The sequence below is a fragment of the Coregonus lavaretus genome (genome assembly GCF_964263955.1).
Source record: "Coregonus lavaretus genome assembly, chromosome: 24".
Classification (NCBI taxonomy): Eukaryota; Metazoa; Chordata; class Actinopteri; order Salmoniformes; family Salmonidae; genus Coregonus; species Coregonus lavaretus.
In genome coordinates, this window is record NC_140011.1 from 30,326,257 (window position 1) to 30,344,876 (window position 18,620).

General features: G+C 39.9%; 1 protein-coding gene across 1 annotated transcript; it reads right to left on the reverse strand.

Moving 5' to 3' along the window:
- Positions 1 to 7,754: 7,754 nt before the first annotated feature.
- On the reverse strand, positions 7,755 to 18,061 carry LOC311100132 (cytosolic purine 5'-nucleotidase-like). The gene is made up of 18 exons (XM_084140903.1): positions 17,758 to 18,061; positions 15,974 to 16,047; positions 15,652 to 15,769; positions 15,042 to 15,137; positions 11,703 to 11,794; positions 11,547 to 11,604; positions 11,323 to 11,416; positions 11,158 to 11,211; positions 10,929 to 11,012; positions 10,316 to 10,357; positions 10,115 to 10,216; positions 9,953 to 10,019; positions 9,578 to 9,748; positions 9,357 to 9,408; positions 9,196 to 9,256; positions 8,827 to 9,003; positions 8,611 to 8,706; positions 7,755 to 8,431 (listed from the first exon to the last, which is right to left on the reverse strand). The coding sequence occupies exons 1-18, from the start codon at positions 17,853 to 17,855 to the stop codon at positions 8,387 to 8,389; spliced, it is 1,581 nt and encodes a 526-aa protein (XP_083997029.1). The 5' UTR covers positions 17,856 to 18,061; the 3' UTR covers positions 7,755 to 8,386.
- Between the last annotated feature and the right edge of the window lie 559 nt (positions 18,062 to 18,620).

The window sequence follows — 18,620 nt, forward strand, 5'->3', positions numbered from 1 at the left end:
TATTTGTAATGAGCTCTTTGGTCTAGATTGTGGTCTGACATGGCAAGAGATACTGACACTAGCTACATCCCATACCAAGCCACCCACTGGGCACAGACTTCAGTTAAATGTCTATTTTTATTTTTTATTTTTATCTCACCATGTCATTGGATTCAGGTTAAAAGTTGGGTGAAAACACCATTGAGTCAACCAGTTTTTGCCCAGTGGGCAGTGCTTTGAGGACAGGGTCAAAGAGGGAGGCATGAGTTCTGGGGGGCAACAGAGACTTGCTATCAAGAAACGTTTTTGAGTGGCATCTTTTACAAACTATTCAAAGTCTATATTGGGAGCATTGATCAATGTTCATGACTGTTTTATGTTCTCCTCTTTGTATATAGAAAACAGTTTGATCTGACTATTTCTGTTGAACTAATGAGTGGTAATGAAGAGACTTTCAGTAACCTACTGCTTTATAGAGAGAGATGAGTGAGAAAGAGAGAGACATTGAGACAAATAACTCCTTCTGTGGTGTTTAATGGCAGTGTGTAAACCAAGAGATAGAGCGCATCCCTGGCCTCCTCTAAATCTCTGTACCCCTCTGAATTCATCATGCCCCGCCGTACTTTTTTATTTTTATTGCCGATTGGCTGCACAATCAGATCCCTTCAGAGTTGGGTGGGGTGGGGTGGGGGGTGAAAAGTGGGCCCTCTCCCACTCTACAATACCATTATTTCAGCTCCCCTGGTCAGGAATGCCAGATTTCACAGCCCGTTACCCTCCTCCAGGCGTCAATCAAAACTTTGCAAGGGTTCCAGTGCCCACTGGTCCACTCCAAAGTTATAAACCAACCCCAGAGCCCCCCAAAACCTATAGCCTATGTTCAACTCATGAAACAATTCAAACAGTCATCACTGTTGGAGAAAACGGTCACAATTTTGAGTTCAAATTAGGCATACATATGTTTTTAAGAATTGCCAAATGTATAATGTGCTTATTTGAGTGGCATGGCTGGGTGTGCAAAAGTGTGTAGGAGTCAAGTATCATTAGCTAAATCTAGGCAATTAGATGGGCATAAGATTTAGTTTATATCCACATATCTACAGCTCTGACAAAAACAATCATAACATTTAAATATGAGGTTATTTCTTTAATCACAAATAACTGTTTATTATTGGCTAGGCTAGTTTATTCACATCTTGAGTGTGGTTGAGGTTAATTTATGTCCTAAAGCTAGTCTTAGAGGTGATGTTCAAATTATAGTAATAACATCCACAAGCATAATTATAATCATTAGGCTATGCTATTGTTTATTCATGTTATAATCCCTTTTAAAGGCGTGTGCGACTTTTACGCTCGAAAAGGTGGATAGAGTAACAGCATAATGAAAAGTAATGGTGATGAGAAATTTGTGAATGGAAGATAGTTAATCATGCATTCGGTACAGGCTGTGGCGCTCCTTGTATGTGACCAATCCAGGAACCGATAAAAACGTTGAACACCCCGAAACTAAACCAATGGCTTATCATATGGCAAAGACTAGCGCAAGAAGAAGCCAATCAGTAGAAGGCATGCAAACGAGGAATTTGCTCCGGCAGGCTCTGAATGTCAAGTAGTCAAAAATGGAGTCTGGATCTGGGAGGTCGTGCGGTTGTGCATGAAAGATTTGCTATTTTATCTACAAGCGCGAGAGAAATTCGTTTCTACTAAAGCGTTTGGAAATGACGGGGAGAATTCAACTTTTCCTTATTTTCATTTTTTGCCTAACGGATTGATTGTCCCTCGTCCCTCCCTTGGCTAGGTAGCCTACCATTCATGAATTTGTGTGTGTGTGTGTGTGGGGGGGGGGGGGGGTTCTCTGTTTGTGTGAGTAACGTTGGGTGGAAATGGCGGGAGCTCAGGGCTAAACTGGGAAGTTGGGAAGGGTGGAGATGGGAGTGATCTAAAGGTTTTTTTTTTTTTATAATTAAGGGAAGAGAACATCAAGAAGGGCTTGTCATTTTCATGCGCATCAGGACCTTGCTTTAAAGACTGGGCAAGGAAGGGCTCCCTCTACAAGATTCGACCAGTTAGTGATTTCGTAATGCTGGATTAACCAGGAAAAATGCATGTTTAGTCCTAAATCGATGTATCAATTATTATTTTCTGGCTATAAGAATTGCGAGGGACATTCGCTATCATGGATTGTGCATAGTCAATGCAGGCTACAATGTAACAAGTCGTCTGCGTGGTAGTGAGAGAGCTGTCACTCTTGGTTTGCAGATTGTATCCATTCCTGCTGCTACTGATAATTATCCTATTGATATAGAAGTTGAAAGCTCAAGAAAAACAAAGGTTCGTTGACAAGTTTGTGCTCTCTCTGTTGGTATTAGACCTATGTGAAATATCTGAATGATGTCATTGTAATGCATGGGGACAACTGCAACATAAATGTAGGCTAGGTTACAGTCTATTCATTTAGCCATTTTTCATTTGACTTGTTATATTGTAATAACAAGTGTATTATATTACAGGGCCTAAGGTAGGCTATTCACTAGCTGCTGTAGATGAGTTTGATGAGTTGAGCTAAATGCTATGTTCAAACGTTTTCGCCTGAATTGCCGACCAATGATATGCTTTAATATTTTGTATATGTTTAATTAACTTTTAAATAGCCTACCTCTGAGTTTCTATTTTGTTGCACATGTAATACAAACGATAGGCATAATAAAGGGCTGGTTGGTGAGTTAAGAGTTTCAAGTCTAAACACAAAAGTGAACAAATAATAAATGTGCCAGATTAATTCTCAACTATGATTTAAGAGTACAAAGTCAAATGAAAATGTTGCACAGTAACAAAATGTCCCCCTGTTCTCAGAATTAGAATACATTTCATTGGAACTAGTCATGATTCTGGGAAGACCATTCTTCTCTCAGTTGAGTGAGGAAAAACGTTCATTTTTCATGTTGCCTCTTAAAATTATATAGCACAATTCAACCTATATACAATAATTAGATGATTTGAAAAAGGTTTGCATATTTTGTATTAAAGGGTAATTAATTGAAATAGTTCCAATTTTTTATGTGAAGGATCTTAATTTGAGCCAGTTTGCTACAGCAGGAAATAATCCTGCAGCAACATGAAATGTGAATTATTATGTGGATTGTAATTAATTGACATTTTTTTAGGGGTTGATACATTTTTCGTAAGGGAAAGTCAAGTCTGAAATATCAAAATGTAAATGTAAAACGTCAGAAGCCTTTTTAAACCTCAAATAGACTACAAGTTTTAAATTTCCTGCATTGCAGGAACATTCTCCTGCAACATGGTGATCATATTAAGAACCTATATCTGCATGTGATAATGATGCTTTAATCCAGTTCTGGTAAAATAAGCCTCCCTTAAAATATTGTTTGCGAGAAAGAGGGCAGGTAGTCAACTTGATAAGATTTGTCAGCAAACATGCATGTTTTTTCCTGAGTTGTCTCCAGAAACTACTTATTGATAACTCTGAGTACTTTCCTTTTTCAAATTGCTGCATTTCCTAAACTACTTGGTGTTAACTATAATGAGTCTCTCTTAACATTGTATATTTTGTGAAGTTACAAATCAACATGAAAGTATGGAGTAGTAGCCTATTGTTGTTAAACTGGTCAGTGATTCTTACACGTCAGAGTTGATCAGCCAGTGCTTGTTTGACAGTGTCATGGAGGAACAGGATTGGAGTAAGAAGCACTACTATCTTCAGATGAGGCTGATGGTGTCCATGTTGTCGTCCATTGCCCCTTTTCTATTGTACTACTGGGTATTGAGATGAGCAGTGCAATATTAAAAGGGCATTGGCTGATGAAACGGAGACCCACACCTCCCTCTGCCTTAACCCCTCACCCCTCTGAGTTGACAGGCAATAAATATGAGGGGCCTACACATGTGCATGTGGGTGTGTGTGAGGCTACAGGAACACTAAATATAAGGCTCCTTAATAACTTCTTTACAAAGATTAAACTTGTGATGTTTCTGAAGTTGAACATGTGGATCACTGTCAGAAGATTTTAAGTCAGTACAGCTTTATAGCTTTTGATTTATATTATTGTGCCCACATGATACAAGTCAATTAGACAGTATTTTGCAGGCATTATCATTTTACCTTAGGTGTGTACAGGTATCTGAAAAACTGTTAGGTTTGAATGTAGATTCTATTTTATGGTTATCTAACCACCCAAGTAATGTCCAAACTATTGATGGGAAATGTGAGCTAGACATTGCTGCTTATGTAAAAGTAGTTTAGCTTTAGCTGGTTGTCTTCTATTGGCAATGGAGAGTGGCTGTCCCCATGTCCACGTGCTGACACATGCTGAGGTCAGCTGCTTTGACAATGTTGCACTACTGTACCATTCATTCTAGCAGTGCAATAGTATTGTCATAGCATTTGGCCTCAGCTCTCTCTGAATTGGTGGTAAGGGGATGCTGGGAGAGACAGGAATAGTTTTATATTGATTTCAACGTCGGTGTTTCAGAATTATTAGAAGTAATTCATAAATCAATAGTAGTCACCTCGTGGCCACAGTGTTTTTCTTAGAACAGCCTATAAGTCACTGTAAAAAGTTTAAATGACCTCACTCCAGTATCCTAATTTAATTGAAGTGTGTTGACTAAAATATATTTTCCACGTAGTTATAGTGGCAAATAAAACATCTATGTACAACACAGCTGTATACATTAGGAAATAAATGACTTACAAAACACCCTAAGACTGAAAATATTTCAATGTAGTTAAAGGCAAGACAAAAAAATGAGTTATTTACTTTTTATTCAGATTCTTGATGTTTTCTAAAATATCTGGCCTTTTCAAAATAGCTCTTGAAGGCTTCACTTTTTGTGTCTTAAAGCTGGTTTAGAAAGTAATATACAGTAACTTAGTAAAAATATGTTGTTGTGTACACACATGTAAGTTCCCCCAAAGTAAATGAGAAAAGGTTATATAGGGGAGAATTGATGTGTGTGTTTGAGCATCCTTTGTAGTGGCAGGCAGGTCGGTGGGGGAGGGGAGTGTTCTGGAGGAATGCAGGGAGGCAGGTCCTGTTCAGTGTATGCTGATGGTGGGGGATGGGGTGAGCTGTGGGATGGGGGCTCAGGGAGCGCTCCTGTGTGTGTGTGTGTCATTTGGGAGACCTTCAAAGGATCAGACTGCTAGGAAAGTTGGTTGTGAGTGTCATCAGGAAATTATGTTCTGCTTCAAAATCATTATAAACATAGGTATTTTTTTTGCTCATAACTAAATCAAATGTATGTTTAAGCAAACATTCAACTGCCAAATGCAATTCACTTTCAGTGGAAGAGTCAACAATTTCTTAACAGTACAGAGAAAAAGTTTTAGTGTTGGAGAAGATCTCAAGCCAAAGCACCTTGATCAGTGTCACACAATGTTGGTGTAATGTATGCCCACTGTTGTTTATATCTTTCTATTTAAAAAAGAAAACCCTATCAACTGCCAGCCTGTGCTTACAGTCCCATTAATACATTTGGTTTATGCTTTTTCTGTCACTGAGCCTATTTGATGTTTCTGCAGCTACTTTCCCAGGCTTTGTCAATGGAAAAGTGACTTTGTTTGCTTGAGGGAGGGACAAGATATTTGTTGATCATTGATTTGATTTCACACTGAATTGAAGTCAGACGGTATTAGTAAGGTGGAGCAGATCTAGCTCAGCCACTTGACTGTGCAAAATTCCCCCAGAGTGAAGAATGTGACCTGTTGAGGCTTGCTTGCAATGCTTTCTGGGAAATCCTGGAATGCGGGACGGTGGTGCGTCTGCTGTCATACCTGACTGGGTAGAGCACTGAGAGTCCTGCACTGAATCCAACAGATTTGTGTTTGGGAGCACCACTTGTGTGTGGCGCAGGCAACCCCTACTACACCCCTTTAACTGCAGAGGATAAATTAATGAGTTAATTAGCTAGTCATACAGAGGACTCACAAGGCTGTGTGAGACACAATGTACTCCAATTGATTCACAAAAAAAACACGTTTATTTTAATGTTAAGTCTCATAATGTTAAAAGTGATGCTTTTGAGTGAGTGCATTTGTTGTGTGTAGTAAATAAAATGTTTTAATCAGAGTTTTGTGTTGGTCTGCTCTGTTAGCATGGTTTATTTGATCAAAATAACAAAACATAGAACTGCAAAAATGTAATCATTAGGTTAATATGAACTGTTGTCATAGTGCTATTACTTTTCTTTAGATCTCTGACTTTATTTTAATTTTGTCATTATTTAGGATATGGGGAGTTATTACATTGTGTCTGAATAATTTGATTAATCATTGAAAGTGGTCTTCATTGTACAGTTAAATAATCATTCGTATTTAATTTATTTATAGATCTACTTGGTAAATTGTAGGCTATTTGTAAAGGCCACATTGCCTTTGACAGTTTTTTTCTTGAAAATGAACGATATGCAATTAAATATTGTGTAGCTATAGTCACTATAGTCAAGGCTAACTGAAGTGATTGGTCATTCTATAGAAAGGACCCGGAAAAATGAGGAACAAGGGCAAAGTGAACACACATGTTACGCGCCCGTGTTCCCGAACGTCACCCAGCCCCAACATCTATGGGGCCACCTTTTGCAGTTAAAAGGCTATAGGAAGAGCATGCCATATGTTTTCAACCGGTAAATACCAATTAGGCCCAGGTTACTACATGTATGACATGTATTCAATACCCTATAACTAGCCCTATATTTGTTTTATAATTTGAAGGTTGGTTAAATAAATAACTTACATCTGCTGAAAACGTAATGAATGATTACTAGGCAATACAAATGTTATTGGCCCATGGACACTTACAGCTAAAGTGCTTAAATTGCTGCCTATGAATCTGTATTACCAAAAGCAAATCCTTAAGAAAATTATTATTTTGACAGGAAATGCAGTAATCGGATGTTGGATTTTTTACGATTTGGCGAGAGGCAAGGGGGCAAAAAACATGCATTGGGCCAGTGGCACACGCTTCCATCTCAATATGAAGCGGTATGCCTAGTTGAACATTCAATACTCATGTCATTTTATTCATTCAATTGTATTATTCACTTCACATTTCAATGGACCAGTGCTTTAGAGGGTAAAGGGTTCCTAATCCATGTAATTTATTTTGAATGTGGAAGAAACACATTGGGCCTATAGTGCTTACAACCTACTGAGCACAGACGTCAATTCAACGTCTATTCCACGGTGGTTCAACGTAATTTCATTGAAATTACGTGGAAATAACGTTGATTCAACCAGTGTGTGCCCAGTTGGACGTCTCGATGTAAATTACATCCCATAGGTTTGCATACAGTGGGCTGCAAGCGTTTTGCACAGAACAGCGATTTGTTGCCATCCAATGGGCAAAGGGCGTCAGTACGCCTCAAGAGCCTTGTTTGTTACATTCAAATTATTGTTGAAATTACGCTGCAATTTTGTTTCACCGTTATAGAAAGGATAAATGTTTTGGACTCATTACTTTTATTTATTTATTTATTTATTACTTATTTATTAATCTTTAGGACGAACACCTAATTACATAGCCCCCATAGGCTAGGGTAGGCTTCTAATACAATGTAGGGTATGAAGAGTAGCCAACAAGAGTCATTCTTTTAGTTTTTTTGTCACTGATAGGTTCATGTTATAATTGTCATAAATCCACCTAACCATGGTCACGTACTAACCACCACACAAGAATGCCCACCACAGAGCTAGTTACATACTTATTGAACATAGGCTACATGAGCCAACCTGCATAATAATTCACCACAAACACTTGACATTTAAATGGTCACTGAGCATGTTTCAGTTTACATGCTAATTGAAGTTTATATACATTCGCACAGGGAACAAAATCAGTATTGCAAATAGGACGTGTAAAAGTACTGTAGCTAAATAGATAAGCACACATAAAAACAGATGAATAATAACAAATATTAACTTAAACAGTAACCTAGAATCAGTGACATATCCAAGTTGTCTTCCCCCCTTGACATACTGTAAAAACTGTCTTACAGCAGGTGGCGCTATACTTAAGCGATAAGGCCCGAGGTGTTGTGGTATATGGCCAATATACTATGGCTAAAGACTGTTGCGGAGTGCCTGGACACAGCCCTTAGCCGTGGTATATTGGCCATATACCACAAACCCCCGAGGTGCCTTATTGCTATTATCAACTGGTTACCAACGTAATTAGAGCAGTAAAACTAAATGTTTTGTCATACCCGTGGTATACGGTCTGATATACCATGGCTTTCAGCCAATCATAATTCAGGGCTCAAACCACCCAGTTTATAAATAAAAAAGAAGATGGAATTAATTGCCAGTCAAAACAAACACACAGCCACCTTTTTTGAGATATGGAGGAACAGTCGGAATAACAGAATAATTGTTTTGGTAAATACATCCTCACATGTCTTTCAGTTCTGCTGTGTTATCTTGTTCACTCGCCCTCTAAGAACAGAAAGGTTATATTTTAAAATCAATATGGACAATGGAAGATAGAGACAACAAAGATATACTTTTTCAGGGCTTAAATCTAGACTGTTTATTTTAACAGATAAATAGTGTTTATTTAAACAGAAAACGCAACATTTGTAAATAACAGATAGCTGTAGGTATGAGTGTCAAACCTTGGCTTCAGCTATCTTCTGGACATGATCCAGAGCGGAGAACTCAGGTGAGGGGAAGTTAAGGGGGTGATGATCCACCAAGGACTCATGGGGCATCTGGACAGCATCAGGGGGGAAAAATCCATGTTTTTTCATGGTAATTTCAGCAAGGGATTTGATGAAAGAGTAGATGCATGTCCCTGTTATTATCACAGGAATATCTGAACAGGAACTCACCAGGACAGGTTGGGCCCTGAACAGGTAACTGAAGGGGTAGTGGAGCAGGTTAATGCAGGTGGAAGAGTACAGGTCAGCGTAACGCATGAGCTGGCTGGCGAACAGAGTCTGTCTGGAGCCACTTCGCAGAAGGCTGCCCATCTGGCCGTAGGAAAGATCCATCCTATAAATCACCACCTGTAAGACACAAAATGCAGTTAGCAGCACATTGAAATACACCATAAAGCCAGACGAAGAAATTCTCACTCAGGTGTAATTATGAAAACATTTCAGATAAATATGCCTGGGAAGCACATAAAAACAACCTCGGTGGATGATGTGTTAGAGCATTTCTCAGAGAGGGATTATGTGTCAGTGGGCATGGTTTACCTTCATCCTGGTCTGAATGGCACTGATGTCTGGACGATCTCGACAGCTACTGTCTAGGTGCCTGAGGGGAAAGGCCAGCCAGATGAACAACATAATGCAATCTCTGTCAAATGCAATACTAGACAAGTGTCACTCATATAACAGAGGAAATGCCCACTCACTTGTACAACTCAGCTAAATACACATCAAGACGCTTCAGCTCTTCAAAGAGATCTTGAGAAAAAAGAGAAACACTCGTCAAAATGGTGGCCTCAACTTCAAGATTACATTACCTAACATAATGTATGTAAGGTGGCCATGTGATGTCTGTGTGTGGTATATGATAGGTCAGTGTTAGGGTCACTGAGGTCATGAAGAGGAGGTTGACCATGTTTGTACTTACGGCTCTTCTCTGTCCACACCTGCAACTCCTTGGCCAGCTCAGGCACTACCAAGAAGGTCTTCCAACCTTGCCTCTTCTTAGACTTCAGGATGTCCCCAAAGATGTGGTCCCCCACATAGAGGATGTCCTTCCCCTTCACGTCCAACAGGTCACACACAATGTCTGAGGAGCCTGCAGGGAGGAGAGACAGATGGAGGGAGAAATGGACAGATAAAAGAGGATGGAAAGGAGATGTGACACCCACTGAAACCAAGATGGGTGAAACACACTATTCCTCTCCCATCTCAATCTCATAGCTTCCCATTTCCTCTCTGTCCCTCTTCCTAGAATATATTACCTATTTTTTATCATAATATGAAAAATAACAATTATTACCTCCAGAGTAGACCGTTCCATGCTGGAGGTCTCCAGTGTATGTTCCGATGCGGAGCTTCCCTGTGTTCTATGTTGGATAGATTAGAACATTTATCTAATTGTGTGGTGTGTTAAATTATGTTTTCTATACACACCATGTAATGATGAGTCAAAGTGCCTTACCGTGTCTACCTGTCTCAGCACAGTTCCCTCTGCAAAGAACTGTGGCTTCCTGGTATCCACGACGACAAGGTCAAAGAATGCACGCCACGGTTTCTTTGGGTACTTATAAGAAAATAAATATTGAAATGTTCATTAGAATTAATGTTAATTTGTTCCCCAAACCCTTTTCCTTAATTTGAAACTGGAGACACCTAGACTAACCTTGGCACCTGGTGGAGTTTCAAGCAAGTATTTCATGATAGCCTAAGGAAAAGAACAAAGACACATCCTTCGTGTGAAAAATAATACAATAGAATAGACGTCATGTATCGAATAGAATAGACATAATGTATTGAATAGAATGGACATAATGTATAGAATAGAATGGACATCATGTATTGAATAGAATGGACATCATTTATAGAATGGACAATTTATGGAATACAATGGACATCATTTATAGAATAGAATGGACATCATGTATTGAATACAATGGACATCATGTTTTGAATACAATGGACATCATGTATTGAATAGAATGAACATAATTTATAGAATAGAATGGACATAATTTATAGAATAGAATGGACATAATTTATAGAATAGAATGGACATCATGTATAGAATAGAATGGACATCATGTGTTGAATAGAATGGACATCATGTATTGAATAGAATGGACATCATGTATTGAATAGAATGGACATCATGTATTGAATAGAATGGACATCATGTATTGAATAGAATGGACATCATGTATTGAATAGAATGGACATCATGTTTTGAATAGAATGGACATCATGTGCCATGAAACCATGCAACATTAACAACTGACCTCCGTGTAGTTGTAGTCACTGTTGGTTGCCAGGAACACTTTGGCCACCTCCTTAATGCGAGTCAGGAGAACAGGCAAGTTTGGCTGTAAAGAGAAGGAAGTAAAGGAGAGGGTAATTTCCTCTGGATAGAGAAATTATGTCCAAAGCACTTTGACAATATACTGTATCCATAAAAGGTATCCAATATGGAACAGCAATTAAGGGAGGTTCAAAGTTATTTTCACTCACATCTCTGACGACATATTTATCCAAATTCTTCAGAGTGCTTTCCTTCAGAGTGCCCTATATGACAAAAAGGAGTCAGTCTTTCCGCAAAGACAGACAGTAATGTTTCATAATGTGTGTGTGTGTATATGTGTCGGGATGGCCTGGTATGTACATTATAATGCTAACCGTATCATGAACAAAGTCCATTGCATCTCGAACATCCTGGAACATGCTTCTGAATGACATGAACAAGTCACCATGTTTGAAGCCTTTCTGGCAGCTTTGAAAAACAAAAGAGCAGAGAAACGACAGTCACATTATTCTCTTCTTTTTAATGATTTACAATTCTCACAACTGTAGAGAAAAAGAGAGGGTCAACGAGAAGAGGGGGGAGAAAAATAGCCACTCACTTTACATATCTGCTACATCTGGTGAAGAGGTCCACAAGGCAGCCATACAGATATGTCTCTGTGGGAGGAGCAGGAGGGCATTACAAAGTCATTCTACTTGACTTTTTTTGCAGTATGATTGTACAGAACTACAGAAAGTAATACTGTTGTTGCTACCTGAAAGGTTAAAGAGAGTGTTGAGGATATAAAAGCGGTCAGTGTTGCCTCTCTGAATGAAGTTGTTGGGGTAGTAGTCGTGGATCTTGTCCCTGTAGAGAAGGAAAGTATTCATACAACTAGCAAATTAAGAGTAATAATATATGCCATTTAGCAGATGCTTTTATCCAAAGCGACTTAAAGTCATGCATGCATACATTTTACATATGAGTGGTCCCGGGAAGTAGCCACAGACGCATACAAAGACATGTATCATGACAAAAACATGCATACTGTGTACACACTCGGTCTGACAACCTCCCCAATAACACCAAACAGTTGCTATTGGAGCATTTCCAGATGATGAGTCATTCTGGGAGAACCCACTGAGCCAACAGATAACATCCAGAGGGCACTTAACCCACCAGCACTATCAATGACAAGACCTCTCTTTGAGTCTCATGACTATGTTAGGGTGTCATTTGAAAATACCAGCATTTACACATTTAGATTCTGTCAATTGCAGCTTTTGTAGGTGTTTTGAAGTTCGATCTAGAGCTACAGTGAGGGAAAAAAGTATTTGATCCCCTGCTGATTTTGTACGTTTGCCCACTGACAAAGAAATGATCAGTCTATAATTTTAATGGTAGGTTTATTTGAACAGTGAGAGACAGAATAACAACAAAAAAATCCAGAAAAACGCATGTCAAAAATGTTATAAATTGATTTGCATTTTAATGAGGGAAATAAGTATTTGACCCCTCTGTAAAACATGACTTAGTACTTGGTGGCAAAACCCTTGTTGGCAATCACAGAGGTCAGATGTTTCTTGTAGTTGGCCACCAGGTTTGCACACATCTCAGGAGGGATTTTGTCCCACTCCTCTTTGCAGATCTTCTCCAAGTCATTAAGGTTTCGAGCCTGACGTTTGGCAACTCGAACCTTCAGCTCCCTCCGCAGATTTTCTATGGGATTAAGGTCTGGAGACTGGCTAGGCCACTCCTGGACCTTAATGTGCTTCTTCTTGAGCCACTCCTTTGTTGCCTTGGCCGTGTGTTTTGGGTCATAGTCATGCTGGAATACCCATCCACGACCCATTTTCAATGCCCTGGCTGAGGGAAGGAGGTTCTCACCCAAGATTTGACGGTACATGGCCACGTCCATCGTTCCTTTGATGCGGTGAAGTTGTCCTGTCCCCTTAGCAGAAAAACACCCCCAAAGCATAATGTTTCCACCTCCATGTTTGACGGTGGGGATGGTGTTCTTGGGGTCATATGCAGCATTCCTCCTCCTCCAAACACGGCGAGTTGAGTTGATGCCAAAGAGCTCCATTTTGGTCTCATCTGACCACAACACTTTCACCCAGTTCTCCTCTGAATCATTCAGATGTTCATTGGCAAACTTCAGACGGCCCTGTATATGTGCTTTCTTGAGCAGGGGGACCTTGCGGGCACTGCAGGATTTCAGTCCTTCAAGGCGTAGTGTGTTACCAATTGTTTTCTTGGTGACTATGGTCCCAGCTGCCTTGAGATCATTGACAAGATCCTCCTGTGTAGTTCTGGGCTGATTCCTCACTGTTCTCATGATCATTGCAACTCCACGAGGTGAGATTTTGCATGGAGCCCCAGGCCGAGGGAGATTGACAGTTCTTTTGTGTTTCATCCATTTGCGAATAATCGCACCAACTGTTGTAACCTTCTCACCAAGCTGCTTGGCGATGGTCTTGTAGCCCATTCCAGCCTTGTGTAGGTCTACAATCTTGTCCCTGACATCCTTGGAGAGCTCTTTAGTCTTGGCCATGGTGGAGAGTTTGGAATCTGATTGATTGATTGCTTCTGTGGACAGGTGTATTTTATACAGGTTACAAGCTGAGATTAGGAGCACTCCCTTTAAGAGTGTGCTCCAAATCTCAGCTCGTTACCTGTATAAAAGACACCTGGGAGCCAGAAATCTTTCTGATTGAGAGGGGGTCAAATACTTATTTCCCTCAATAAAATGCAAATCAATTTATAACGTTTTTGACATGCGTTTTTCTGGATTTGTTTGTTGTTATTCTATCTCTCAATAAACCTACCATTAAAATTATAGACTGATCATTTCTTTGTCAGTGGGCAAACTTACAAAATCAGCAGGGGATCAAATACTTTTTTCCCTCACTGTAGAAACATCCACAGGCCTTCGCCATTGAAGCATCACTACTGTCTGCCTCACTGCAAGAGTATGAGGCAGAAATGCAATGGATATTGAGTGGATTTGAAATGGAACCGGAGCCTCTCGATAGCTTAGCTGCTGGTAGGGGATCCCAAAGGCATCTAAAGCCTGATTTATGAATGGAGGGTGGGCAGGCCCAAGTGCCCTCTGTATACATGTCCAACTGAAGTATAATCAATATAGTCTTTCACGATACACATAGTCCTACATACAACACAATAAACACAAAGATTAACAAAAGGAACTCACACAGTCATACAATAACACACACCTAAACACACACATACAGACATTCATTCGCAAATCCCATGGCACCAGGTGCTGGATATAAATATACTTTTTAATATTTGTGAGCTGGTTACATCACCATTGTAAGCCAATGGAAGAGTGAAGGATTCCAAAATAGTGCTGCTATTCTGCATTCAATTAATGTTTAGAAAAACATTGTAACGTTCCTGCACACCTTGTGGTGTATCATGTTGGTTGTGAAACATGCAGATATTTTGCAGTCATTTCTCAGTCCTCCATGAAGGAGCCAGGACAATGGGGGCTGTTTTATGTTGAAGGCTGAATATAACAGCAGTATGTAGGTCTACTGAGACACATGCTCACAGTTGGATCTGACCGAGGTCAGGATCAGGCTCCCTTGGTCTCCAACATCCTCTGTTGTATTTTTAAATTTTCATAATTGTATTTTTTAAGAAACTCTGTCCGGCTTTCAACTTACTCTTGAAAGTTGTAATAGTAAAATGCACAAGGTGCAATTTCGAAGTTGGGTAATGCATCATCAGTTTTCCTCTTGTCATGTCAGTCATTGCATACCTTAGAGAGCTATTTATAACTTGTAAGAAATGTCCAGATCAACTAGCCCATGTCAGCTAACGTGGGATGTTCCCCAATGCTGAAGGGGGGCCTGAGTGAAAAAGTTTGGGAACCCCTGTGCTAAATGACTAAAATGTACAAATGTAAAATGTTCCCCTGCTTAGATGACTTTGTAAAGTGATTGTGCAGATATTGTGCAGATATGTTCTCAGTGACAGTGTTGACCCAAGGACAACCTTTTACAGAATGAAAACCAGTACACTCAGAACAAATCACCACCACACACACACACACACACTATTGTATTTCCTGTGATGTAGCGCTCACCTTTTTAGAAAGGTGAAGCCATGACTGCACAGCAGAATTTTTCCATTGGAGTCCACCTTCAGCAAGTTGCCATACATTGTGTCAAATACCAGGCCACTAGGAAGGAGGGAGGAGAGATTGGGATGAAAAAGAGGATGAGAGCATGGGGGTGAATAAAGTTATACAGAGATAAGCAGAGAGAGGAATAGATTGGAGAGGGCAAGATGATATCTTTTAGATGTGTGGCTGTTCTTGATAGAATAAGTAGGTTACTTTTTATTTCTCCTCTATTTTGACGTATCTTGTTATACTGTTACCAGGCCTTTGGGGAAACTATCTCTGCAGGATGTCTGTTTATACTGATTATATTGTAAAATGTTTCTCCAGCAGTGTCCCCCTGGGCCAAGGACACAGAAAATAGACTGCACAGAGCAACAAATGGCTTAACAATAATGGTTAGGGGTCATTTCATAAGTAGACTCCCATGAAGAGTCCATGCTAACTAACCATGCTTTGCATCTACCCAATGTCTTTGTGAGTAGTGGGTCATGTTATTTACTACCAAACTAAACATATGTAAACATAAACAGCATGCAAATGTGTGTGAGATCAACAGGATGAGAGAACTTACCGAGTGGGGAAGGTGGGGTCGTAGTTGTAACGCAGTAGCTCATGGGGATAGCCTATAGACACCAGCCTGTCTCGGAGCAACTCAAAGCCTAGATCCTCATAGTCAGGAGACTTGTACGCTACACATACAGAACACATGAACTGTCAGTACATTCATCAGTGGAAATGTTACAATATCTGTATGCTTATATACTTAAATCTGTGAGACATAGTGACTAGATTTCCATATTTTCTCAAAATATCTGCCTATTTTTTTTGCCCTTCACCAGTACAAGCACATCTCTTTGTTGGTGTAGGTCTACTGGGCTACTAAATAAACCTACCTGCCAGCGTGTAGTCCATGTCAAAGCCATAGCATTTGATGTTCTCCAATGTTACACTTCTATTGACGAACACCCTGTAATCAAAGGAAAACAGGACTGACAGTTGGAGTTTCTGGGGATAATATCTAGGAGACAAACACGGGTCAGTTGAGGAAAAGCAGATATGGGTATGCCGAAGCTTTTCAGGATACCCAATCAGCTGTACAAGGGTCATTTATAAAGACTGAACAGGGTGGGTTCAATGTGGCTCTAAATCTGACCTGTTGTCTAAGACCAGATAGATGCAACCTTCAAGAGTAGAACTCATTTTGACAAATTGACAACTTGCTTCATGATCAGATTGGTTGTTATTTCATTTTTAAAAGCCATTTAGTCTAATATTTCTCCAAACCATGGGAATCATTCCACTTGAGCTTAATGGGGCTGGTTAAATTGGGATATGCCTCACCAACTAAACTCTTGGGGATCAACCATTAAAGAATATCTTATGCTACACAATCAGTCAAATCAGTTGGTAGTGCCGTAGCGGGCTCTATATCCTACACTATATCAACAGTTCATTAACATCTGTCATCAATCCTGCCAACATGGGCTAGACACACTAAGAGTCTCAGACACCCATGTTAATCTAGAGGAAGGTCATTTAAGGTGAAGGCTTTTTTTAAAAACATTATTAAGAGGCGGTTATAGTATTGGCAAGGATTTCCAAGACTTTGTACCATTAGTCACGTACCATGATTAATGTATCATGATTCAACTCAATGAACACACTCTGCATGTGATCAAACTCCGCAGTCTGTGGTGCCGTAGCAGAAACTGTGGTCGCACAGTTCACACATCACTTTAGCTCTCTAGTATCTACCACACAGAACTCCCTCAAGTCTTCATTAACAGGTTTATATTTCAGTAATGGATAGCCTATGTAATAACAAAATCCATGTGTTATAACAAAAATAATTTTGTTAAATAAAGGAGAGAAATAGATTGCTGTATTCAGAAAACTCCAGTGCCCTTAGCCCTACCATTATTTATTGTTTCCCCAACATAGCATTAAATTAGCTAAAGAGAGATTGCTTTTGTTCAGTCATTCATGACAGGTTGACAAGGTAACCACAGAGGGGTTTCCTGTGTCACCAGGTGATATGGAGTCTCTGTCACTGACATCCTGGGAGAGAGACCCATTTCCCTCCTGTCTGAGTGGCCTACACCTCTGTCGTTCCCTCCCCAGCTCCTGCCAATAGCAGCCAGTTCAAACATATAGAGTTGCTGTTAATAATTCACCTGACAGCTCCTGTTCTGGAAGTGTGTTGCTGAGGAAGCCTCATGTGAGCGAACAGTCACTCTGAGACAGTGAGTGCCTGGGATGTATGAACAAGGTTACTGATGGAGTATATCTGGTTTGAAGCACCCTATGAATGGTGGACACTGACAGTAATTGGTTAAATAGTCTACCTAACACTGGTGTAAGAGGATATCGAATTGTGCCCAAGTGTGCATTAGACCAAGTGTGATTTACACCTGAGTGAATGAGAACTCGTATAAAGGTTAGAAAACCTGAAGACCTGAGATGCTCTTCTCCTTTAGACCGCAGCCAAACAGCTGTCCCATAATGTGGAGGAAGAACAGAAATGGGTGATTCTTACAATCTAGGTCTGAAAGAGAAGGCCTCCCAGATAGGCCAAATTTACAATAACCTTTCTTCAAATCGTTGGAAAATGATTATATATGGGTCTACCTTATATATGGATGTAATAATAAATATTATGCTACATCAAATAACTCACTTGTGCTGATAGTCCCTGTTCTTCAGCAAGGCCACATCGGGCGAAACGCTCGGGTCTGAAGTAGGTTGATCTCTCACAATCCGAGTCGGATCCTCCATAGTCGTCGCTGTTTCAGCCTCTCTAGAGGCTACCCATATCAAATGCCACTATCCCCCTCAGCCTTAGCTGTCATCTCACTATTAGCCTACTAATTGGAGAGGCATTTAAAGTTGTAAAATACGCAGATGTGCGCGTGAAGAATGTCCCTACACGTCAGTAAACAACAACCACTCCCCTTAATAAACGTAATGGCTCCGTAGTTAAAAGTGGGTGCGGGTGCTCTGGGACCTACGCATCTTGTCTATGAATTGGTTGGTCACACGTACCGCGGTCTGGAAGTTGGCTTAAAACACCGAGATAATGTTATCAGACACGCACACACAGAGAGGGCGACGCGCGTTTGGCTCGAGATTGCAAATAGCACGTTTTCTGAGATCTGAACAAAACTGATCGATTTTCAAAAACAACACACAAAGAAATTACTTCAGACTTTTATATTAGGATATATATACACTACCAGTCAAAAGTTTGGACACACCTACTCATTCAAGGGTTTTTCTTTATTTTTACATTGTAGAATAATAGTGAAGACATCAAAACTATGAAATAACACATATGGAATCATATAGTAACCAAAAAAGTGTTAAACAAATCAAAATATATTTTATATTTCAGATTATTCAAATAGCCACCCTTTGCCTTGATGACAGCTTTGCACACTCTTGGCATTCTCTCAACCAGCTTCATGAGGTAGTCACCTGGAATGCATTTCAATTAACAGGTGTGCCTTCTTAAAAGTTAATTTGTGGAATTTCTTTCCTTCT